Here is a 26,179-nt window from a genome sequence, read left to right as displayed (position 1 = left end):
TGGCAGGAGCATTGGGTGTTGTATGGAAACCAATTTGACAATAAATTTCATGTTAAAAAAAAGAAAATGAAGGAGTAAGGGAAAAAAAGTTAAGTTTACGGTGATACAGGCTTATATTGAGAAATAAGAGAAATCTGAAAGAATCAATCTTACTCTACAGACAAAGGAACTAAAAAAAGAAAAACAAAGCCCAATTTAATAGAAGGAAGGAAGACCAGAGCAGAAATAAATGAAATAGAGACTGACAGTAGGAAAGATCAATAAAAGTAAGAGGTAGTTCTTTGAAATAATTAAGTTGACAAACATTTAGCTAGACTCATCAAGAAAAAATGAGAGTGGACTCAAATTGATAAAATCAGAAACAAAGGTAAGTTCCAACTGATAACCACAGAAACACAAAGGATCATAAAAGACTACTATAATTATATGCCTACAAATTGGATAACCTAGAAGAAATGGATAAATTCCTAAGATGTACAGTTTTCCAAGATTGAATGATGGAGAAATAAAAAAGATCAGTGTAGATGGAATTCAAGGACCAGATGGCTTCACTGGTGAATACTGTAAAACATTCAAAGATTTAATCACCATCCTCAGACTCCACATAAAATTAAAGCAGGAATGCTTCCAAACTAATTTTACAAGGTCAGTCTCTGATAGCAAAACCAGACAAGGATGCCAAAAATGAGGAAATTACAGGACAATATCCCTGATGTATAGAGATACAAAAATCTTTAACAAAATATTAGCAACATGAATTCAACGATGCATTCAAAGGATCATACACCATGATCAGGTGTATGCAAGGGATGCAAGAATGATTCAATATCTGCAAATCAATCAACATGATATGCCACATTAGCAAAATGAAGGATAAAAGTTATATTATCCTCTCAATAGATGCAGAAAAAATATTTGAAAACATTCCACATTCATGTATGATAAAACCTCAAAGTGGGATAGAGAGAATGTATCTGAATATAATAAAGGTGATACGTGACTAACCCACAGCTAACATTATACTTAGTGGTGACAAAGGTGAAAGCTTTTCTCTAAGGTCAGGAACAAGATAAGGGTACCCATTCTTGCCACCTTATTCAACATAGTATTGGAAGTCCTAGCCACAGCAATTAGCCATGTAAAAGAACTAAAAGGCATCCAGATTGGAAAGGAAGAAGCAAAAACTGTAATTATTTGCAGATAACATAATACTATATATAGAAAGCTCTAAAGATTCTACTAAAAAACTGTTAGAATTCATAAATGCATTCAGTAATGTTGCAGGATAGAAAACCAGTATACAGAAATCTATTGTGTTTGTATACACTGAGAAACTATCAGAAAATATACTGAGAAAACATCCCCATTTGCAACTGCATCAAAAGGATGAAATACCTAGGAATAAATTTATGTAAAGAAAGGAAAACCTGCACACTGAAATCCAGAACTGATGAAAGAAATTGTAGAAGAGAAATAAATGGAAAGATATTCCATGCTTATAGATGGAAAGAATTAATATTATTTTAGTGCTCCCCAAAGCAATCTAGAGATTACGTGCAATCTCTATCAAATCCGAGCAGCATTTTTCACAGAACTGGATCAGATAATTCTAAAATTTGTAGGAACCACAAAAGACCACAAATAGCCAAAGCAAACTTGAGAAAGAACAAAGCTGGAGGCCTCACACTTTTTGATTTCAAGCTATACCATAAAGTTCTAGTAATCAAAACAGCATGGTTTTGGCCGAAAAACAGACAAGTAGATCAATGGAACAGAATAAGTAGCCCAGAAATAAACCCGCAAATATATGATCAGTTAATTTACAACAAAGGAGCCAAGAATGTAAAGTGGGGAAAAAGTAGTCTCTTCAATAAATGATGTTGGGAAAACTGGACAGCCACATTCAAAGAATAAAACTCCGGACCACTATTTTATACCATACACAAAAATTAACTCATAAAGGAAGAGCTGAGTGTAGGACCTGAAATAAGAATTCCTAGAAGAAAACATAGGCAGAAATAAGAATTCCTAGAAGAAAACATAGGCAGTTGTCAGTTTGTAACCCTCTAAGGAGCCTATTGAGTGTAATCTGAAACTGGCCTCTGTACTCAGAGGAGCAGGAGAGAAAGAGCCAGGCCACTCCAGGTTGGTAGGTGTCAGTTTTAATAAGTAAAAGGAACTTTCACTTAAGGCTTGTCTTGGGTGGCAGCAAGACAAATGGATCTCCATGTCTGCCCACGAAATCTTAAAAGTTCATAAAGAGACATTACGTCGGTTCAGCCAAGTAATCTGTGCAGGTGTTCCCGACACCACATCATTATCTCAAGGCTTTGCCCTTGGAGCAGCTTCTGGTAGTGGAAAGGCAAGAAGAACCTGCATTTCAAGGGCAGAGTTTAGGAGCCTTTGATTGCCCTGGGGTCCAGCTCAGAGGTTAGCTGGTGGTCGCATCTCTTCTTCTCTTCTCTTCTCTTCTCTTCTCTTCTCTTCTCTTCTCTTCTCTTCTCTTTTCTCCTCTCTTCTCCTCTCCTCTCCTCTCCTCTCCTCTCCTCTCCTCTCCTCTCCTCTTCTCTTTTTTCTTTTCTTTTCTTCTCTTTTCTTCTTTTCTTTCTTTAATACACACACACATATACATATATGTATATATACATATATATGTGTGTGTGTATGTGTGTGTGTATGAAATTTATTGTCAAATTGGTTTCCTTACAACACCCAGTGCTCATCCCAACAGGTGCCCTCCTCAATGCCCATCACCCACTTTCCCCTCCCTCCCACCCCTCATCAACCCTCAGTTTATTCTGTTTTTAAGAGTCTCTTATGGTTTGCCTCCTTCCCTCTCTGTAACTTTTTTTTCCCCCTTCCCCTCTCCCATGGTCTTCTGTTAAGTGTTTCAGGATCCACATAAGAGTGAAAACATATGGTATCTTTCTCTGTATGACTTATTTCACTTAGCATAATACTCTCCAGTCCCATCCAAATTGGTATAAAAAGCCATATTTCATTCTTTCTCATTGCCAAGTAGTATTCCATTGTATATATAAACCACAATTTCTTTATCCATTCATCAGTTGATGGACATTTAGGCTCCTTCCATAATTTGGCTATTGTTGAGAGTGCTGTTATAAACATTGGGGTACGAGTGCCCCTATGCATCAGCACTCCTGTAGCCAGCCCTTGGGTAAATTCCTAGCAGTGCTCCTGATGGGTCATAGGGTAGGTCTATTTTTAATTTTTTGAGGAACCTCCACACTGTTTTCCAGAGCGGCTGCACCAGTTTGCATTCCCACCAACAGTGCAAGAGGGTTCCCATTTCTCCACATCCTCGCCAGCATCTGTAGTCTCCTGATTTGTTCATTTTAGCCACTCTGGAGTGACTTGATATCTCAGTGTGGTTTTGATTTGTATTTCCCTGAGGAGGAGTGACGTTGAACATCTTTTCATGTGCCTGTTGGCCATCTGGATGTCTTCTTTGGAGAAGTGTCTATTCATGTCTTCTGCCCATTCCTTCACAGGATTATTTGTTTTTCAGGTGTGGAGTTTGGTGAGTTCTTTATAGATTTTGGATACTAGCCCTTTGTCTGATATGTCATTTGCAAATATCTTTTCTCAATCTGTCAGTTGCCTTTTAGTTTGTGGATTGTTTCCTTTGCAGTGCAGACGCCTTTTCTCTTCATGAGGTCCCAGTAGTTCATTTTTGCTTTTAATTCCCTTGCCTTTGGAGCTGTGTCAAGTAAGAAATTGCTGCGGCTGCGGTCAGAGAGGTTTTTTTTTCCTGCTGTCTCCTCTAGGGTTTTGATGGTTTCCTGTCTCACATTCAGGTCCTTCATCCATTTTGACTTTATTTTTGTGAATGATGTAAGAAAGTGGTTTAGTTTCATTCTTCTGAATGTTGCTGTCCAGTTCTCCCAGTACCATTTTTTCAAGAGATTGTCTTTTTTTCCATTGAATATTCTTTAAAGCATTTGACAAAATTCAGCATCTGTTCTTAATAAAAACCCTCGAGAAAGTCAGGATAAAAGGAACATACTTAAACATAATAAAATCCATTTATCAAAAGCCCACAGGTAATATCATCCTCAATAGGGAAAACTGAGAGCTTTCCCTCTGAGATCAGGAAAACGACAGGGATGCCCACTCTCACCATTGTTGTTTAACATAGTGTTGGAAGTCCTAGCATCAGCAGTCAGACACCAAAAGGAGATCAAAGACATCAAAATTGGCAGATGAAGTTAAGCTTTCACTTTTTGCAGGTGACATGATACTATACATGGAAAACCCGATAGACTCCACCAAAAGTCTACTGGAATGATACATGAATTCAGCAAATCACAGGATACAAAATTAATGTACAGAAATCAGTTGCATTCTTATACACTAATAATTAAGCAACAGAAAAACAAATAAAGAAACTGATCCCATTCACAATTGCACCAAGCATCATAAAATACCTAGGAATAAACCTAACCAAAGATGTAAAAGATCTGTATCCTGAAAACTATAGAAAGCTTATGAAGGAAATTGAAGAAGATGCAAAGAAATGGAAAAACATTCCATGCTCATGGATTGGAAGAATAAATATTTTTAAAATGTCAATACTACCCAAAGCTATCTACACATTCAATGCAATCCAAATCAAAATTGTACCAACATTCTTCTCGAAGCTAGAACAAATAATCTTAAAATTTGCATGGAACCACAAAAGGCCCCGAATAGCCAAAGTAATATTGAAGAAGACCAAAGCAGGAGGCATCACAATCCCAGCCTTTAGCCTCTACTACAAAGCTGTAATCATCAAGACACCATGGTATTGGCACAAAAACAGACACATAGACCAAAGGAATAGAATAGAGACTCCAGAATTGGACCCACAAAAGTATAGACAACTAATCTTTGACAAAGCAGGAAAGAATATCCAATGGTCACATCTTTTCAGTGGCCTTCCCCAATATTCCATCTCTCATGACCAGCTTTCACAATCTCACGTGCCCTCTTGTGCAATGGGCCGTAAGTGGTCAGTAGTGGGTTTTATTAGCATTGCAGCGGCTCCTTTGGTGGCTGGCTGGCTGCTTTGTAGCCTAATGCAACAGTTACAGTACAGGGACATATAAAGGAAACATAGATTAATACAATGATTTCAAAATCAGTGACAATTGTTTTTTTATAAGAGCCCATGATCTAAGCCACTGACTGATTTATTAGGTATCCTAAGCTGGGAATTGGATTATTAGGGGCATTCACTTGTGTTTCATGTGATTTAATAAACATGATACATTAACAGATTCATTAGGTGTGAACATACAACATTATGTTTGGATAATGGCACAGATACCTCTTTGTGAGGCGTAATAATGTCTATTGCCATTTTTTTTTTTTTTTGGGCAGTAAAATAGTAAGGACAGGTTTTATTGTTATGATTGAATGCTTGCTGAGTGAATTTATTAAGGGCTTCACATTTGCTGTAATGCCTTCTAAGCCACTGGAGGGAACAAAGACAGTTGCAAAATGGTTAGATCAGTGGAAGAACTGAATATTTCTTCTGACTTTGAGGAGAGGGAGGTTAGCACCTTTAGAAACTTGACTTGGTTTTATATACCATTGTCCTAGACTCTGGGTCTGGTGTTCTCTCTTGATCAGCAGGAGAGCGGGATGCAGGGTTAAAAATGTGAGAGGGGGCGCCTGGGTGGCTCAGTCGGTTAAGCATCCAACTTCAGCTCAGGTCACAATCTCGCGATCTCGCGGTCCGTGAGTTCGAGCCCCGCGTTGGGCTCTGGGCTGATGGCTCAGAGCCTGGAGCCTGCTTTCGATTCTGTGTCTCCCTCTCTCTTTGCTCCTCCCCCATTCATGCTCTGTCTCTCTCTCTGTCTCAAAAATAAATAAGCGTTAAAAAAAATTTAAAAAAAAATGTGAGAGAGGCTGACATCCGGGAGGAGACAAGAGCCCTGATTTTTATTAGGATCAGAAGGCTTACTGGCATGATGGGTGTGCACAGAGAGACAATGAAACCGTGAACATTAACTCATGGCTGTGGGGAGAAGGGGGTTTTAGAGATATGCGGTGTTAGGGGTTTGGGTCAATACAAAACAAGATTCTGGTGCTGGGTGGAAGGTTGTTTACAGCAAACATGAGGCTGGACCTAAACTGGCCTAGGGAACAAGAAAGATAGAGCTAAACTGGCCTAGGGGACAAGAAAGATAGAGTATGCTATCTCAGTGTCAACAAGGCACCCTTTTTTGCTAATTAGCTCTGCTCTGAGCAACTTAGCTCCACTGTGGCTCTATTTACCTGTTTACCTAAATTGGTCCTTACTTCCTGTGAAAGCAGCTTTCTGCTGTTGTCCTATACCTTTGTCCTATACTGGGGGCCTTTGCCCTGTTTGTCAAATCTTATTTACCTAGTCTTGTTTACCCAAACTTAGGTGTGTTCATCCTATGGCTTTTTAATTCTTTATGCCTTGTTAATCCATCAATGCAGACTCAGGGAATTCCTAAGCTTATTCCTCACATACCATAAATGTTGGACAGGGGAAGCAGTTCTGTCAGGTGTAAAGAACTGAACTGGGGTCAGGATATGCCATTATCAGGACCCCCATTTACTCCCTTCTTTTAGTGGTGCATGTTTCATTTCAGTTATAGTGTATTTTAACAGCTCTGGCATGTAGCAGGACAAGAGGATGTTAGTGGAAGTTGAGTAATTCTTCACCCCAGGGTGTGAAGTAAGTCACCTATCTCATAGGACATTGCATTGTAAATTCTGGTAGATAATTTATGTTTCAGGAATGATGGGGCTTGCTGTTTTCCACAGCATAGTGTGTTGATCCACTGTGAGATTTGGGGCAATGGCTGTTTCCCGAAACTTCTGTATCTTTACATATCAGGTGCCTAGGCAGGGATCTCTAGTCTGACATGTGGGGCAATAGGCCCTACTGGTTGGTCACTTAAATATGTTAAAGCCTAGGACAGTATTTTAGATTGGTTGGTCAGGGTGGTCTTGCCTGTTAAGTATCTAATTTGCTGTTTTAATATTCCATTTTCCTTTCTACCAACCCTGCTGTTTGTTGGTTATAGGGAAGATGGAACCTTTGTTTAATGTCATATTTTATTGTTCAGTCTTGCACAACATGACCTTTGAAATGTGACTTCTGATTGTTATGTGTTTGGTGAAGGTATTCATACATGGTACTCAATTTTTTTTTTTTTTTTTTTTTTATAATCTCCTAATCATGGCAGCCTGGTTTACATGGTGGCAGGGAAAAGCTTGGGTTAGGCCAGATGCAGTGTCTACATAAACCAAGGCATATTTACAACCCTCACTCAAAGGAGGGCAATATAGTCAATTTTCCAGTTTCTCACAGGTTGTGAACTCCATTGGATGGCCCAAGTCTTTTGGCAGTTGCCTTGGGTTTGTTTGGAACACACAACATGCTCTTATTTCTTTAACCAAGTCACTGGACTCTGAGGATAGTCTCTGGCATCCTTGACAGTATGCTATCATACTTGGGCATTGTGGGAGCCACTCTTTTTATGTATCCAATCTGCTATCACTACTGAAAAGGTCAGTAGCTAAGGCTTATTCCCGAGCTGGGGCATCAGCTTCTTGATTGCCAAGGGGTGTCTGTGTCTTAAGAGCTAGGGCATGAAAAACAGTGAGAATCACTTCAGCCTCTTGTAGATGGACCCAAATGTCATTTTATATATATCTTGACCCCACAAGGACTTTTTAATGGTCATCTGCCCCTCAGCTTCCCATTGTTCAGGCCTTAAATTTAATCCCTGTAGAATAGCCTAATTAACAGTACAAAGGGCTAATGGCCAGGGCTCATGAGTGATCAGCAGCCAAGACCACTCTGAGCTAAGTGCACTCGCTGTCCTGACTGCTATGTGAGAGGCTTTACCTGGAGGAGCACTATGTACATTGCTAGGAGCTATTATTCTATGAGGTATATTGGGGCTTTACCCACTTCTGGAGCTGGAACCAAAATCCCAGGGCCATCCTCCCCTTTTGTTATCTCTGCCATCGTTTGGAGTCATAGACATATTTAACTCAAATGGTAGTGCTGCGTAGGAGATGCCCAGGGTTTTAATCTGTTTTATTAGTATTTTTGCCTGCTCAAGAGGCAGCTTGCTGCTATGGTCCCCAATCCCATATGTGTCCATTCTTTACTAGGCAGTGTAAGGAATGGGGAGTACTATGCCAGGTGCAGATTAAATGTCTTCCAAACCCCCAAAATCCCTATAAAGGATTACACCTTTTTTACATTCTTAGGGGTTGGTTAGGCTTGCACCTTTTCAGTTACAGATTTATGGGTCTTAGCTGACCAGATGACACCCAAAACTTTATGGCAGTGTCTGGGCCTTAAATTTTCTTCGGGTTCATTGCCCATCTTCTTCCTCACAGATGTTCCTGAGCAAAGCCTGCAGGTGTCCTGCAGCAGAGGTAAATCTTTATATGTTAACATGATATTATCAGTGTAATGGACCCATTTTGCTGATGGGAGAAGGAGAACAGCAATAGGTCCCCAGCTACCTCCATCCTATGACATACTTTATGGCTATGCATGTAGCCTTGGGGGAACACTTGAAAGGTTCATTATTATCTCCAAAATGAAGGTTTAATCTTAGTTATCAGAAACCTGTCAAAGTCTTTTCCATGAGTTTTCTTGAAGATGAAGCACTTTTGTAGGGACATTTTTTTGCAAAGCATCAGAGCAAAACAGCAACTGCAAATGACAGAAGACTTAAAAATGGCCATTTGATTTGATGAGAGTTCATCATAATGCAGTTGACGAGAGAACTATAGCAGTCTGTATTATTTTTTTCTGGCAGTGTTTTGGTTATCTCCAGGGGTGTTGATGTTTCAAAGACATGATAAGATTTATAAACTTCAAGGGACAAAGAAAGATGTTAAGTTTTTTCCTAGGAGTTTTGGGGCAATTGCTATTTAAGATTAGGGGTGAGATGGTATGGGGCATTTTATCTGTTTCCTCACCAATTACCACAACATCCTCCTCTTCATTTGCATCATTTTCTCCAAGTTTCCACCTCTTAGCATCCTAATCAGGCTCTGTTGTAAGTTCTCATATCTTAACACATGGCAGCTTGCACCCTCCTTGCTTTGCAAAAAGCACACTAAAGTATTTAATTTATTATTCTGCTCTTCCATCTTGGCTGCCAGCCCCAGAGCTAGCAGAGTAGTGGACACTTGTATGTCCATTTCTAACCTCAGCTGTACTAACTTTCTAACTTGAGCTTCAGCCTTTAGTTGGGCATTGGTAGCTAGCTGAACTACTCACAGTAGAGACCCACTGTGGCAACCACGTGTTTCCCTTCTCTGCCTCAATGTGGTATGTGCATTTCCTCCAACAAGTACATTACACTGGGTGGCATTTTCTGGGTATCCCCATACTCATGCAGTAGTCCAAAAGTATCTAACATATAGGCACCTTCCTCCCACAGAAGTTGATGGCTGATTTGGTATATTTACTGCAGATGCCTCATTCCCAAGGCCCATTTCTTTGGTCTCCTGTCTGGCTTGCCAATTGCCAGTTTATAACCTTCTTGGGAGCTTCTTGGATTTAATCTGAAACTGGCCCATATAACCCAGAGGGCAGAGAAAGACCAAAGAAAGAGGTAGGCCACTCTAGGTTGGTAGGTGGCAATTTTAATAAGCAAACAAAATTTACACATGAGGCTTGTCTTGGGTGGCAGCAAGACAAATGGATCTTTGTGCCTGCCCGCCAAATCTTAAAAGTTTATAAAGAAGCCTTAACTGTGTTCACTCAAGTATACTGTGCAGATATTCTCAATACCACATGATAATCTCAAGGCTTTGTCCTTGGAATAGCCTCTAGGAGTGGGAACCCATATTCCAAGGATATGGAAGCAGGTGAGGACCCTCCAATCGCCTGGGGTCCAGCTCACAGGTCAACTGGCATTCACATCTTTTTGATGACTTTCCCAACATTGGTAAGGTCCTTGGCATTTGTCTTAGTGAACTTTTTTGTAAATCTGGGTCTATAGGGAAGGGAGACAAAAGCAAAAATAAGCAAATAGGACTACATCTTAAAAAGCTACTGCACAGTGAAGGAAAACATTAGTAAAACAAAAATGCAACCCACTAAATGGGAAAAGATATTTATAAATCATATATCCACTAAGGGGTTAATATCCAAAATATATAAAGTCATATAACTCAACAATAAAAAATCAACCCAAATAAAAACTGGGCAGAGGAACTAAATAAACATTTTTTCTAAAGAAGACATATATATGGCCAACAATCACATGAAAACATGTTCAACATCACTAATTATCAGGTAAATGCAAATGAAAACTGCAATGAGATATCACCTCAAACCTAGTAGAATGGGTGTTATCAGAACGACAAACAATAATAAGTGTTGGGTAGCCACTATGGAAAGCAATATGGATATTTGTCAAAAAATTAAAAATAGAACTACCATATGATCTAAATAGTCCACTTCTGAGTATTTATTTAAAATTTTTTAATGTTTATTTAATTTTGAGAGAGAGAGAGACAGAGTGCAAACAGGGGAGGAGCAGAAAGAGAGGGAGACATAGAATCTGAAACAGACTCCAGGCTCTGAGCTGTAAGTGCAAAGCCCCATGTGGGGCTCGAACCCACGAACCACAAGATCATGACTTGAGCCGAAGTTGGACGCTTAACCGACTAAGCCACCCAGACGCCCCAGTTCTGAGTATTTATTGATGAATATAAAAACACTAATTCAAGAAGATATATGCACCCCTATGTTCATCGCAACATTATTTATAGTAGCCAGAAAGTGCAAACAACCTAAGTGTCCATCCATGGATGAATGGATAAAGATGTGTTGCACTTGCACGCGCACACACACCACATACACGCACACACTAGAATACCACTCAGCCACGTATAAGGAAATCTTGCCATTTGCGACAATATGGATGGACCTTGAGGATATTATGCTAAGTGAAAAATCTGACGGAGTAAGGCAAATAACATGATTTCAGTATATGTGAATTCTAAAGTAACAAAACAAAGGAATAAACAAAACTAAACAAAAATAAACTCATAGATACAGAGTTTGGTGGTTACCAGAGGGAAAAGGGTGTTGGGGGATGGGTGACAGTGCTCAAATGTATGTTGATGGATGGTAACTAGATTTATGGTGGTGATCACTTTGTAGTATATATAAATATCAAGTTATAATATTGTACAGCTGAAACTTATATGATGCTATCTATATGCCAATTTACACCAAAAAAATAAGCAAAAGACATATTAAGTATATCTTAGGAAAAATTAATTTACTAATTTAGCCAGTCGATTTTAGTATGATTGTTGCAGATTGCTATCAAAGACTCCTGAAATCTAATCCTACTCAGTTATCAATAACAGCAGGGAACAGCTTTATCCGTGGGTGACAGCCATTGATGACTGGAACTTGTCCACTCAAGCTATTTCCACTTTCCTTTGCAGGAAGCTTGGAACCAGTACTGTTTTTTCATATACCTATGTACCTTTCATCTCTAACTCCTCTTTCTTTCATTACCTTTTTCTCTAGATAATTATTTCCTGTGGTATATGGGAGTACGTGTTTTTCAGTTTACTGTGTATCTCATGTACCTCATTGTCAAAGCGATATAGTCAGCAATTGAAAGCACTCAGCTTTGCAATTCTTAAGGTTACTATTCTTAGTACTGTTGACCTTTCATTTGCAATAGTATTAGTGCACATCAATAAAACACGCACAATTTCCCTGAATGATGACTTTTAGGAAAAGATACTTTGTGAGTTACAAAATCAATCATGTTCCTGAAAGTTGCAGTAAAAGAGACACTAGAAACCTTCTCCTTCAGCTTTTAGAAACAACTTCCTGATTTTGTCCCATCCCATAAACATAATTGAACAGTTACTTATGAACAGTTACTGAGCCAAGGTGAGCTCTTACCTTGCTGTAACTTATTCCTAGATGCTAAAGTCCTAGAATATTACTCAAATTATGAAAGAGAAAAACTTAAGAAATCCATAAAGATCACAATCTGAGACTATCCAGTGGGAGAAATACATTTGTACTAGAGTATACAAAGGAGGCATCTTTATAATTAACATCTAAGTAGGTTATATATACAAAGGCAGTCAGGTTTATTGGGAGCTGAGTGAGAAGGAGGTAGTGAAAACAATGGGCAAGAATTCAGTGGGGATGAGATGAAGAAAAATTGATTATTAGAGTTTTGTGGAGTTTTTTTTATAGTGGTCCAGCTAAGAGAAAGTCAGGAAATCTAAATTCTCCCTGTTGAAGTCAGTGGCTGTTGTTAATCATTTTTTTTTTTTGAAGCCAGTGGCTGTTGTTGGTCATTAAAAATAAGATGTCCTTTCAGAACATCTAATACCAGTTATTGCAAAGGGCAGTGAGAATCCAGAATCTGTCAGATAAATACTACAGTGAAATCATAGAGCAGTATGAATCATGGCTACCTCTGAACATATGAAGACAGTTTGATAATTTTTTAAAATGAAAAGTAATTAAGTATAAAGACATTTAATATCTGAGCTTTTTATTAAAAATTCAAATGCAGTTAAGCCACGGAGTGGTTTGTGAAAATGTGCTCAATGTTTGAGGGTACATTTTAGCTTTATTATCAAGGAATAAAGAGAAGGAAGATGCACATTCTGGCTTACACTTTAATCTTCTCATCACTACAATACACATTATATCATAAAAGTATAACTTAGTCATTATAAAAGAAGACTCAAGCAGAAGTATATATAGTACCTACAGGTGGATGAATCCTTTGTAAAATAATTGAATGAACCATGTGAGAAACAGGAAATGGCTGATTTATTTTCTGAAATTAAAAAAAATTTAAGAGGGAGATTTAGTTAACTATTAAATCAGCTATTTTAAGGTGGCATTTTAGGTTAGTGGGCTGTCTTATTATGGGAGACATAATAAACTAATATCTATTCAAAACTGTCTCTTGAGATTATGATTTAGAAACAGCTTTTGCTTATGTCTGGTTTGTCTCAAATTACTGCTAGTAAGTATTCCTCCTCAGTTAATGCATTGGTTTAGCCTTCATTAATTTTTTAAAAGAAAATTGGGTTTTTTTTCCCAAGAAAATCATAGCATTGAAAATTCGACTTCATGATGCTTTTGTATGTGAATTTGAAGGGGAGAGTACTTTATTCATTTTACAAATAAATTAACTCTAACCAAAAATCTGTTGTTTTATGTCTTAGGACAAAGTTGTTGCTGTTCAGTTCTGTAACAATGGAGACAGGTAACTATGTAGTGCATATCTGTGTAAACAGAGTTTTGATATATTTTACCTCTATTCCTTCAGAAGTAGCACCCTCTGCTATAATACTTTATTTCTGTTCAGTTTCATAAGATGAAAACCCTTGTCTATTTTTGATGACATTGTTACCCCATCTCTTTTAAACAGCTGTCCAAGTAGTAGCCATACTTAATCAGTTCTTCCTTTCTGACTGGCTTCTTTTTTGTTTATTTTATTTTTCCATTTCTGTTATCACTCACCTCAGTCAAGGATTTTATTATTTGACCCATTACTTTCAGTTTTCTTCTCCTTTCTAAATATATCCTGTCCATTTCTGCCAGATCCACATTGCTCTGTTCAGAAATCTTTAGTGTTTTCTCTTTGTCTATAGAATAGAATTCAAATGTCTTAGGATCGAATTCCAAACTTTCTATAACTTGACTTAGACCTTACATTCTTTACTCATTTACTATTCCCATGTAAATATTTACATCTAGCCTAATTGACTTAACCATTGCTTCTGTTACATTCCACATCTATACCTGTGTATTTCTGTCTGTCTTCTCTGTCTATTCTCTCATTCATTTCTTTGCTTATGCTTTACTGCACACCATTCTTACCCAGAAATATCATCCCCTACTCCCCCTCACTCTTTCTCTTCGTCTCCTACAGCCTCCCTCTCCCTTTCCCTATCCTTCACTCTATTTTTCTTCTCCCTCCAGTCCCTTTCTCTTCTTGCCTAAGTCCTATCTTCCTTTTAAGGTTCATGCTCTACCTGAAGCCTTTTCTGACTGCTCCAGATTTTAGCCATATGGTCTTCCTCTGAAAATCTGTATTACTTATTATCTCTACTACTCATATGATGCATATTTTCTGTGTCTGAAACTCAGAAATTATATACAGGTATTTGTACATGCTCTCAAATATTTGATACCAAAAATATGATTATCTTTTGCCCTAGTCTAAAAATTGACCTAGAATAGATTTAAAAATGTAACTACTTAACATAAATTTGTATCCATATATTTCTACAAGGACTGTATGTGGGTGACCATGTTTTATTTTTATTTTATTTTTATTTTTTAATTTTTTTGACCATGTTTTATTTGTAAATATTTTTCAGACAATGGGTGATTACTGTGATGAATTTGTTCATCTTTATTAAATGTGAGAGTAAAATAATGATGGTCCACATAGAGTGAAGTTTATATTAGGAATGAAAAAAACCTTCAAATAATTTTTTGGGGTTGGCTTATTGCACTATACTGAGTTATACATTTGAAGGTTTGTATAGCTATGATTCTTTCATGCTAGAGGAAACTGAAGTTTTTAATTCTTTGCCTTTTCCTTAAAGGACAAACATTATTTTATCTTTATTAGTTATGTGGACAATAAACAAAAGATGTCCAATTTTATTTTAAAAATAATTAAAGATACAGTTTAGAATAAAAGTAACGTTTTTTTTCTTTCACAATGACAGGGTAATGAAGAATGTTAGCACCCAGTATTGCCAAGGGTTTAGGGAAAATGGGCACTCAGTCTCCCACAACTTTTGATGAGATTGTAAATTGTTAAAAAAATTTTTTAGGGAAATAATTTGTCAAAAAGTTTAAAAATGTTTCTACCATTTGATTCAGCAAAGATATGTATAAGATTGTATAAAATATGTATAGAGATATTCATTACAAGCTTATTTATTATGGTGACGAATGGAAGTAGTATAAATATTTATCATTAGGGACTGATTAAATTAAATTGATACATCCATATAGTTGAACTCTTATTAAAAGTGATGGTAGTTTTATATTTGTAAACCTAGAAATGTATCTATGAAATAACACTTAAGTTGGGGAAAAACATAAAATATATAGTACAATTCTGTTTCCTATAGGGGGAAATATATGTGTTTATGTATGCCTGTAATAGAGTCTAGAAGAATAGAAATGAAAGTATGAACAATGATAGAATTATGGGTGTATGAATGAATGTATTTTTGTAAGTTTATTGAGATTTAATGCATATAACATAATTTCAGTGGTTTTTAGTGTATTCACAGGGTTGTATAATCTTCACCACCATCAATTTTAGAACATTTTTAGCACCCCCAAAATTCCCATACCCTTTAGTTATCATTCCCCAACCTCTTTACACCCCCACCCTTAACTCTGGGCAACCATTAATCCACTTTTTATCTTTATAGATTTGTCTATTCTGGAAATTTTATATAAGTTGAATTATACAATATGTAGTCTTTGGTGACTGACTTCTTTGACTTAGCGTAATGTTTTCAAGATTCAACCATGTTGCAACATGTATCATTATTTCATTTATTTTTATTGCTGAATACTATTTGATTGTATGGATACCACAGTTTGTTTATCTCTTTATTAGTTGATGGACATTTGGGTTGTTTCCACTTTTTGGCTTATGATGAATAATGCCATGGATATTCATGTACAAGTTTTTATGTGGACTTATGTGTCATTTCTCTTGGATTTTTACCTGGGAGTAGAATTGTTGAGTTACATGGTGACTGTGTTTATCATTTTGAGAAACTGCCAAATTGTTTTCCAAAGTGTATCATTTTCATTCCTCCTAGGAGTGTATGGGGATGAATGTATTACTTTCATAATTAGAAAAAAGGGATTTCTATTTTGGAAGAATATAATAAAGGTATTTTAACTGTTTCTTTGCAGTTTAAGATTTGTTAGTGGAAGTAGAGATGGAACAGCAAGAATTTGGCAATATCAGCAACAAGAATGGAAGAGTATAGTGCTAGATATGGCTACTAAAATGACTGGGTAAGATTGGATGTTAGATATTTCAGTAGTTCTCATATGGTTATAGTATCTGTTACATTACTGAATTATATTTAATAATTAAAATATCTTTTTAGATTAGTAAATAGTTAGGAGTTAACTGATGGACCTGAAGTTTGCATCTGTATTTAGTCTCTAAGTAAATTACCTTTTGCTATTGATTGACAGACTGGATGATAGGAACATTGCTGAGTCATTCAAAATTCTGGTCCCTTGTGACCCAAAGATCTCTGCTCTACTAATGCCCAGAGTTATTTTCTGCCTTAATTTTCTATAGGTAATTTTTTATATCTATCTATACTACTTTCTACTTTGAGGGTTGTCCCTATTAAATGTCAACATTTATTTATGTAATTAATATAAAAATTATTAATTAAATCATAAATTTAACTGTCTTACTGAGGATACCTTTATAATGTTTGATATTGTTAGCATTCCCACTGGACATTATAAATACACTTAATCAGCATTCTTTTTAATCATCTTCCCTGTTGATTGGAAGATACATAATTACCTCTTTAGAACATTACAGTTTCTATATGGTATAACTCTGAAATTAACTGTCTTCCATTAATAACAATATAGAACTTACATTGTAGTCATAGCCAGCTATTCATGTCATATTCAGTTAAATCAAAAGTTAATGAATTTTTTTGCTGCTTTTTAATAAGGCCTATTAGTTTCAAACATTTATTATTTAAAGTAAGTAATAAAATGTCCATTATATTTTTCTTCATGTTTTCTGGTAGGCAACATGACTTTGTATTTCATTTTTCAAGGAATTTGTAGATGTTTTTTTCTAGTTTCACTTTTGTTTTGTCCTTGTGTAACTAACTACGATTTTTTTTTGTCATTTTGTGTCTTTTTTTTTCCCTAAAATAAGCTATGGGTATTGCCCTATTTAAACACTTTTATTATTTTATTTTGTGAGTACTTAAAAGTATTTTTAGTTTAGGATTTTTAAACTAAAAATTTGCAAGCTCCTGGAGAGATTTTTTTTTCATAATTTGCTATTTTAGATGTACCTTTGTTAATAATTTACAATGTATGAATATTGAAAAATATTTTACTTAGGAATAATTTGCCATCTGGAGAAGACAAGGTCACTAAACTTAAAGTGACTATGGTGGCCTGGGATCGCTATGACACCACAGTTATTACTGCAGTGAACAATTTCCTTTTGAAAGTATGGAATTCTGTCACAGGGCAACTTCTTCATACTTTATCTGTAAGTATTCTTGGAATAATTACCATGATCAAAAGGGCGTTATTCTAGAAGACAGGAAATTTAAGTTTTAGTTTACTTTCTGTGACTTACTATCAGGGAAGCAATTATTTCAGCCAACTCTGCAAAATAAGGATGGCACATGGTATAGCTGCTAAAAGCAGATACAAAAACTTTTCAAGATCCTTTTGAGGTCTTATAATTATTTATTTTGTTAAATGCAGTCAAAGATATGTGAGTTATTTTGCTTTTAGTATGAGTTGGGATTTTTGTTGTTACTATTTTCGGGGTAGAGCCTACTTTATTTTGACAAGGGTATCCTTTATATTTTGCCTTCAGGGTTTAGTTTATGCAAGAAGTAGAGGTAAGAGGAAGAAGTAGGAGGGAAAAGGTGGCTTTGCCTCTTTTAAAAAATGTATTTGTTGTTGTAAAAGGCTGCAATATTTGTGACATGAAAAGTTGATGGGATTAATAGCAGAAATCACATGGGCAGGCTTGTTGGTTTATCATGTACACTTCAGGTTAAATGCCACTTAAAAGCTTTTTTCCTATCTGCTTCAATTATCAGTTCATAAATACTTGAAGGACAAAGGCCAAGTGACTCCCATATGATGTACAAAGTAGTAAATGATAGGGACTAGAATCTAATTCTTGTGACTCACTTTGCTTTGTAGTATGCCATGGTTATCATCTTTATTTGATTCCTATTTGAGATAATCTTATCTATAGTAAGATAATAATATAATAATATTATCTATAATATTATATATATCTGAGGTTTCTAAAGAATGTGTTTAATTTAGGGAGGATTTCCATATAACTCCAAATTCTCTCTTCTAAATAAAACCCTAAAACTGTGTTAGTGGAGTTTTAGATTCTTTTTTTTTTTTTAATGTTTAACCAATTCTTTACCCCTTTTGCTTTTCCCTATTCCCTGATACAAGTTTCTGTTAATATGTGTAGAAAAATGTATACTGTTTTCTTATTAAGAAATGTTTGTCTATGCAGCATGATCCAATAGAAATATAATGTGAGCCACATATGTAATATTAATTTTTCTAGTAGCTGCAACAGAAAAAGTAAAGCACAACAGGTGAAATTAATTTTAATAACATATTTTATTTAACCTAGTAGATCCAAAATAGTAGCATTTCAACATGTAATTAATATAAAAATTATTAATTAACTATTTTACATTTAAAAATACTAAATATTTGGGGGCTTCTGGGTGGCTCCATCAGTTAGGCCTCCAACTCTTGATTTTGGCTCAGGTCATGATCTCATGGTCATGAGATCAACCCCATGTCAGGGTCTGCATTGAGCATGGAGCCTGCTTGGGATTCTCTCTCTCTCCCTCTCTCAAAATAAATAAACATTAAAAAATACTAAATCTTTGAAATCTAGTGTTTTATTGTATACTTAAAGAACATCTCAATTTGGACTAGCCATATTTCAGATGCTTAATAGCTACATGTGGCTAGTGGCTATAGTATTAGACAGCACAAGTCCATATGTCTAAAATTCCCAATTTCAAAGTTCAGGTTATAGCTACTGGTTTTCAAATCTGTGTAAAATCCTGTCTTAATAAGTACCTTAATTTAGAGTTCTGTTTAATGGTACTATTCCCATGGGCTCATGGGTCATCTGTCTTCAGTGAATTTTAGTGAAAAAAATTTTAGAATGGACTATTTTTATTCCTTATTACAATCAAATCTGTTTAGTTTTGATATTTATATTTTCTATGTTAAAAATTTATCAGGGTCTGTGGGGCGCCTAGGTGGCTCAGTCGGTTGAGCGTCCGACTTCGGCTCAGGTCGTGATCTTGCAGTCTGTGAGTTTGAACCCCACGTCGGGCTCTGTGCTGACAGCTCAGAGCCTGGAGCCTGCTTTGGATTCTGTCTCCCTCTCTCTGCCCCTCCGCCGCTCATGTTCTGTCTCTCTGTCAAAAATAAATAAACATTAAAAAAATTTTTTAAAAATTTATCAGGGTTGGGGCACCTAGGTGGCTCAGTGGGTTAAGCATTCGACTTCAGCTCAGTGGGTTAAGCATTCGACTTCAGCTCACTGTTCGTGAGTTGGAGCCCTGCATCGCGCTCTGTGCTGACAGCTCAGAGCCTGGAGCCTGCTTCAGATTCTGTGTCTCCCTCTTTGTCTGCCCTTCCCCCACTTGAGCTGTCTCTCTTTCTCCTTCTCTCAAAAATAAATAAATATTAAAATTTTTCTTTAATTTATCAGGGTCTTAATGTGTGGGGTAAAGTTCTTCCATTCTGCAAATACTTACTGAGCATCTACTATGTGCCAGCAGCTGAGTTAGATGTTACGAATAAATAGTAAATTAAAGAGTCCCTGTCATCCTAGAATTTACAGCCTATTAAGAAAAAAACGACAACAAAAACAAACAAAAAATTTTTAATTAAATGTTAAGAAAGAGAAGTACAAAATACAGTGCAAGTTTCTAATAGGGTGACCAAACCTGGTCTAGGAAGAAAGCTTCTTGAGGAAGTAAAATTTGGGTTAAGATTTGAAAGATATGTAGAAATTACCCAGGTCTCAGCCTAAATGTCACCTCCTTCACAAGGCCTTCCCTGATCAAACAATCTAGAGTAGCCTTCCAGTCTTTTGTCTTATTCAGTCACCTTTATTTTCATCATGGCATTTATCACTACCTGATATTTACTTATTATATTTTGTTTATTTTCTGTCTCAATATGGTACAGTATCAATAAATATTTGATAAATTACGTATGTGAGGAAGTTGGGAGGTCCTTACAGGCAGAGGGTAAAGAACTCAAAGGTCTTGAGGTACAAGGGGGTTGAAAGAAAGCCAATTTTTGGCTAGAGCATGGAGAGCAGAAAGAGTGTCACCAGATAGGACTGGAGAAATAGACAGGGGCAGACTACTTAAGGTCTTATGGGATCTCTCCTAGACCAATAGGAAACCATTTAAAGGTTTAAAAGCTAAGGAATGACATGTGAATTTTGCTTTTGAAAAATACCTTTATAATTCTGGCAACAGAATAGAAATAGATTGTAATGGAGATAAGAGTGACTGAGTAGACTTTAGGATGGGCCTTGGCCATGATGATGATTTGGATTTGTGTGGCAGTGGTGGAGATAGAAGTGTGCCTTAAGGCAGATGATATATCTTAAGACATTACTGAATTTGATTAGGTTTTGTTCCCTATGATCCAGTGACTATGTCCTATCCTAAGGCATGTGACCAACAAATAAAATCCCCTATTTAAAATTTTTTTTTCAATGTTTTTTTTTTATTTATTTTTGGGAGAGACAGAGCATGAACGGGGGAGGAGCAGAGAGAGAGGGAGACACAGAATCTGAAACAGGCTCCAGGCTCTGAGCCATCAGCCCAGAGCCTGACGCGGGGCTTGAACTCACGGACCGCGAGATCGTGACCTGGCTGAAGTCGGACGCTTAACCGACTGCGCCACCCAGGCGCCCCTAAAATCCCCTATTTAAAAGCTTCTCTTTCCCAGTGTACACGGAAATCACTGTAACATTATCATTTGAGTTTAACAAAGTAATTTTATTGCTTACTTTTTAGGGACCTTACAAAGTTTTTGTTATATCAAGTTGATTATTTAGCATATAACAAAGAAGTAACTTTTTAGTAGTCACTGGGAAAAGAGTTTTGGTAAACTTTAAGTTGTGACAATATTTATTGTAATGTGATTTTACCTATACATTTTGAGCCAGTATGCATTTATTTTGCAGTAAGTTATATTTTTTGTCCATAATGGCAATATGGTAGGATGCTCTATTATTCCATTTTTTGTACAATGATTTGGGATAAAATGCACATTTTAAGGTCATAAGATATGATGATTTCTAAAAGCTCTTGATGTGTAATATGCTGATGTTTTTCTAAGTGAAATGCAACTTCAGGATGTCATGCATGCTTTTCTAAACTTGGAGCCTATTGTTAATCATGTATTCTTCTTAACAATGATCTGAATTAGGTGTTGGCAAACTATTTTTTTAAGAGGCCAAGTAGTAAGTATTTTAGACTTTGCAGGCCACATATGGTCTTCGTTGCATATTCTTTGATGTTTTACAGCCTTTTGAACATGTAAAAACCATTCTAATCTCACAGGCTGTGTGTACAAAAATGGCTAGGGGTTAGATTTGGCCGGCAGGCTACAGTTGCAGACTCTTGATCTGAATATGCCGATATTCATTGGTAAGGGAAACATACAGAGAGCATTGGTTTTCAAACCTTTTTTTAAAACAGTAAACCCATTTTTCAGATGGCATATTAATGAAACCTTCAAGTATAAAGTAGATAAAGGGCAGAACCACTATGCTTTTTTGTTTGATGTACCACGGGGCCTTCCAAAATACAATTTGAATAATAGGGATAGAATGCTGGATGAAGAACAGTGAAGGTTTGTCTGTTATCTCTGTTGCAGAATTGGGTGTTAGTGAAAAATTCTGTTTGTCCCATTTTCTGTTGGTATTTTAAATAGAAGAGTCATAGAAATATGAATTCTACTTCGGGGGCCTGGTAATGACCTGTAACTGTTTTTGGACTACATTTTAAACACCTTTCTGCATCTTCTATTGAATACTTTTTGAAATCAGCATGTAAACATATAAGGAACGCTAATAGAACCATTTCTTGTAGTGCCCATGTAGTAAGTGCTGTCGTGTGCATAAATTCACGTGAACCAGGTTGATAGCACACTCCAGAGACCTTTTGGCTGAATAAACCAGATACTCGGTGTTGCTTTTCATGTTTAATATTGCTTTTATCACAGGGACATGATGATGAAGTATTTGTTTTGGAAGCACATCCATTTGATCAAAGGATTATACTTTCAGCTGGTCATGATGGGAACATTTTTATTTGGGACCTTGACCGGGGGACCAAAATTCGGAATTATTTTAACATGGTAAGGAAAATCTGTGCTTAGTTCATATTATAATGGACATCTCTTATATGCCAGCTTGGTAATTAAAGTGTACTTAGTGCCAAGGAACCTCTTATCATCTGTGTTTGAATCCATACAGCAACTTAGAGAATGTCTCAAGACCTGAGAGTAAGGCCAGTCAAGAATTACACCTTTCAGAATGACTCTGTTATCATGGCATTAGCGTTTTCCACATTCTTGTGCCCAGCTCTAAACTCTAGAAACTCTTTTGGAGCTAACACTAGCCAAAATCACAAAAAGGTTAATATTTAAACAATAATCCTAATGTATATATCATAACAGTGACTGTATTGTATCTGCCTCTGGTAAACCCCTTATGGTTTAGTTAGCAATCAGGAAGTTGTCTGGCAAATGTGGAATTGGAGGTATAGTTACTGTTAAGATATATTTCATACAAACCCTGGAAAAATCTGATGAGCTATCTCTTTTCCCAGTAGAATACCCTTCTATGGTAATGGGAATACTCATATCCTCCATATTTATTGTTCCTCTCTGAAGAATAGTTCTCAGTAAACATTTCTACATTGTCAACTTTTGAGGCTTTGTATAGTTCTAGACTGTTAATACCCTCTGTCTTTTGTTAGTAAAATTGATTTGTGTGCTTTAATTTTAGGAAGGTTATTTTAAGGCTTACTTGCATTATAATTTAAGATTTGCTGAGGTAGTATTTTTGTCATTTTGGTTGTGTCTCAGTCACTCATTTAGTACTTCTAAGATATGACATTGCTGGTAATGTTTGGTGCCATCTAATGCATTTTGATTCTTCCTAACATCTTACAGAGCTTTACTGTTTCAGTAGGATTCTGGCTGCAGAAGCCAGAGAGTACATTGGAATGTTGGTACATTATAGAATCCAAGATATTAAGAAGAAGAATCTATTGCCTACTTATTATTTGAAAAATCACCTCTTAAAATGACTTAAAGTGACTCCTCTAATTTTCAGATTGAAGGCCAAGGCCATGGTGCAGTGTTTGATTGTAAATTTTCACCAGATGGAAACCATTTTGCCTGCACAGATTCTCATGGGCATTTGCTGCTTTTTGGTTTTGGATGCAGTAAATACTATGAAAAGGTTAGTCTATTTAATTTTTGTTATACACTATAATTTTGGATTATATCATTCATAAATTTTATTTGAAGTCTTCTAGTTAATAAGGGCCATTGTATGTCAACAGATATGAAATAACCAAGTCACTTTTCTTGGTAAAATTTTTCATCACTGCCAGAACATAAGGCTTCACAGTTTGAATCACTATTAAGATATAGGGTGACGTAGATATAAAAATTCATTAGCGGGGGCACCTGGGTGGCTCAGTCAGTTGAGCGTCCAACTTTGGCTCAGGTCATGATCTCATGGTTCATGAGTTCGAGCTCCGCATTGGGCTCTGTGCTGACAGCTCAGAGCCTGGAGCCTGCTTCAGATTCTGTCTCTCTCTCTCTCTCTCTCTCTCCCTCAAAAATAAACATTAAAAAAATAAAAAAATAGGGGCTCCTGGGTGGCTCAGTTGGTGTAGCATCTGAGTTCGGCCCAGGTTATGATCTCACAATTTGTGAGTCCAAGCCCCGCATCAGGCTCTGTGCTGACAGTTCAGAGCCTAGAGCCTGCTTCAGATTCTGTGTCTCTCTCTCTCTCTCTGCCCCTTTCCAGCTCACACTCGTGCTCTCTCTCTCTCACTCTCTGTCAAAAATAAATAAAAACTTTAAAAAAATTTAAAAAAAAAAATAAAAATTCATTAGGAAATCCTTTTACTTAGAACATATTCTCTGTACTGGCCTTCAGGTGTAATGGGAAAACAAGTTTACCAGATTGCATTCTCTACTTATCATAAATTGGAAACAAATAGCTGGTGACCAAATGTTCATTTTCTTCCTTGGCCACTTTACCTATTATCCATCTTGCTAAAATACTTTGGAAACTAACTTAATTGGTTCTTTATATTTTACTAGCTATGAATTTGGAATAGATTATAGATTCTTGGAGTTGGAAGAGAACTCAGAATCATTGAGTTTAGCTCAATACTTGTATCACCTTTGAGGGTTTTTGATGCATTTGGTATTTACCTCCTTTGCCATTTATATTATACTTAATCAGTTCATATTTGAAAAAAAAGAAAAATAGTTATAAAGGTTTGCATGATATTTGCAACTTAAATAAAAATATGTAATTTTATCTACTATGTTATTGCTCTCATTCTTCATATGCTAATTGGAGAAATATGATATAGGGCCAGAAATTAATACAGATAATAGGATTTTGTGGAGAAAAGATAGGATTACAATTCAGGTGATTCACTTCTACCTAGAGGAAACATATAGCAATAGAGGGCTATAAGGGAATGCAAAAAGTATCTGGTTTGAAAAGTGCATGTTCTTTAGGAATGAAAATTAATTCCCTGTGCATGTTAAATACTTAAAACCTGTGATAAAGATTCCAGATCAGATGTTCTTCCACACTGATTATCGACCTCTTATCCGTGATGCCAACAACTATGTACTGGATGAACAGACCCAACAAGCTCCTCATCTCATGCCTCCCCCATTCTTGGTGGATGTTGATGGCAATCCGCATCCTACAAAATTCCAAAGACTAGTACCAGGACGGGAAAATTGTAAAGATGAACAACTTATACCACAGCTGGGATATGTGGCTAATGGTATGTTATCTCCAAAATTAAATTTAAAATATTTTGCAAAATGTTATACTTCCTACTGTTCTTTCTATGGTATATACTTCCTGCTAAACTTTGTAGTAGGTTAGAATGTATGTACCTAGTACTTCTATTAATTTTCATTTGCATATTACTTTTTTTTAACTTTTATTTTTTATTTATTTTGAGGGAGAGATGTGGGAGGGGCAGAGAGAGGGAGAGAGAGAGAATACCAAGCAATCTCTGCATTGTCAGCACAAAGCCTGATGTGGGGCTCGAACTCACAAACTATGAGATCATGACCTGAGCTGAAACCAAGAGTCTGACATTTAACCTACTGAGCCACCCAGATGTCCCATTTGCATACTACTTTTGACCTTACCAGAGTACTTTTACATTTTTATGTCAGTTGAACACAGATAAATGGATTAGGACAACAGGCATATACTCAAGCAGAGAATGTATTGACCTGTTTCCTTAGAACCCTAAACATATATATGATCATGTTGCTTATGGTTTTGACTTCTAGTTATGATTAAATGTACTAACTTTAACCTGTCAAGCTTTTCTCATTGGTGAAACTATTTAGTGTTTAAATAACAGTCTTGGAGGATGTTGAGGAAGCAGTGATAAGCATAATGCATGATGTAAAGATAGAATAAGACAATGAAATAATGCTATTCCCTGTCAAAGCAACTCTTCTTTTTTATTTTAATTCCAGTATATTTAACATACAGTGTTATGTTCGTTTCAGGCATACAAAACAGTGATACAACAATTCCATATATCACACAGTGCTCATCACAAGTGCACACCTTAATCTCTATCACGTATTTCACCCATTCCTCCACCTACCTCCCTCTGATAACCATCAGTCTATTCTCTATAAAGAGTTTGTTTCCTGGCTTCTCTCTCTCTCTCTCTCTCTCTCTCTTTCTTTCTCTTTCCCTCCCTGCTTTCCTCCCTCCTTTTCCTTTGCTGTTTGTTTTTTTTTCTTAAATTCCACATATGAATGAAATACGGCATTTATCTTTCTCTGATTGACTTATTTTAATTAACGCTATACTCTCTAGCTCCATCCATGTCATTGCAAATGGAAGGACTTCAATTTTTCTAGAGCATATTTATGGCTGGAATTTTGTGTTTTTTTTTCAAGTTTATTTATTTATTTTGAGGTGGGGGAAGGGCAGAGAGAGAGGGAAGCAGGTTCCACATTGTCAGCACAGAGCCCAGTGTGGGGCTCAGACTCACGTACTAT

At 36.4% G+C, this 26,179-nt stretch overlaps 1 protein-coding gene across 6 annotated transcripts in view; it reads left to right on the top strand.

Moving 5' to 3' along the window:
• BRWD3 (bromodomain and WD repeat domain containing 3) overlaps window positions 1-26,179 on the top strand; it is a 242,818-nt gene that overhangs the window by 100,480 nt on the left and 116,159 nt on the right. For 5 of the 6 annotated variants that reach the window (XM_053201416.1, XM_053201414.1, XM_053201415.1 and 2 more), the window contains exons 12-18: window positions 8,395-8,433; window positions 13,243-13,283; window positions 15,977-16,081; window positions 17,174-17,327; window positions 22,100-22,234; window positions 23,217-23,345; window positions 24,702-24,927. In XM_053201416.1, the coding sequence (XP_053057391.1) occupies window positions 8,395-8,433; window positions 13,243-13,283; window positions 15,977-16,081; window positions 17,174-17,327; window positions 22,100-22,234; window positions 23,217-23,345; window positions 24,702-24,927 (829 nt within the window). The remainder of the gene's footprint in view (window positions 1-8,394; window positions 8,434-13,242; window positions 13,284-15,976; window positions 16,082-17,173; window positions 17,328-22,099; window positions 22,235-23,216; window positions 23,346-24,701; window positions 24,928-26,179) is intronic. The other variant, XM_027053775.2, reaches the window with a different exon arrangement.

The sequence above is a fragment of the Acinonyx jubatus genome, chromosome X (genome assembly GCF_027475565.1).
Source record: "Acinonyx jubatus isolate Ajub_Pintada_27869175 chromosome X, VMU_Ajub_asm_v1.0, whole genome shotgun sequence".
NCBI classification, from domain to species: domain Eukaryota; kingdom Metazoa; phylum Chordata; class Mammalia; order Carnivora; family Felidae; genus Acinonyx; species Acinonyx jubatus.
Note: the sequence above shows the minus strand (reverse complement) of the source record. Positions and strands in the feature narration are given on the sequence as shown.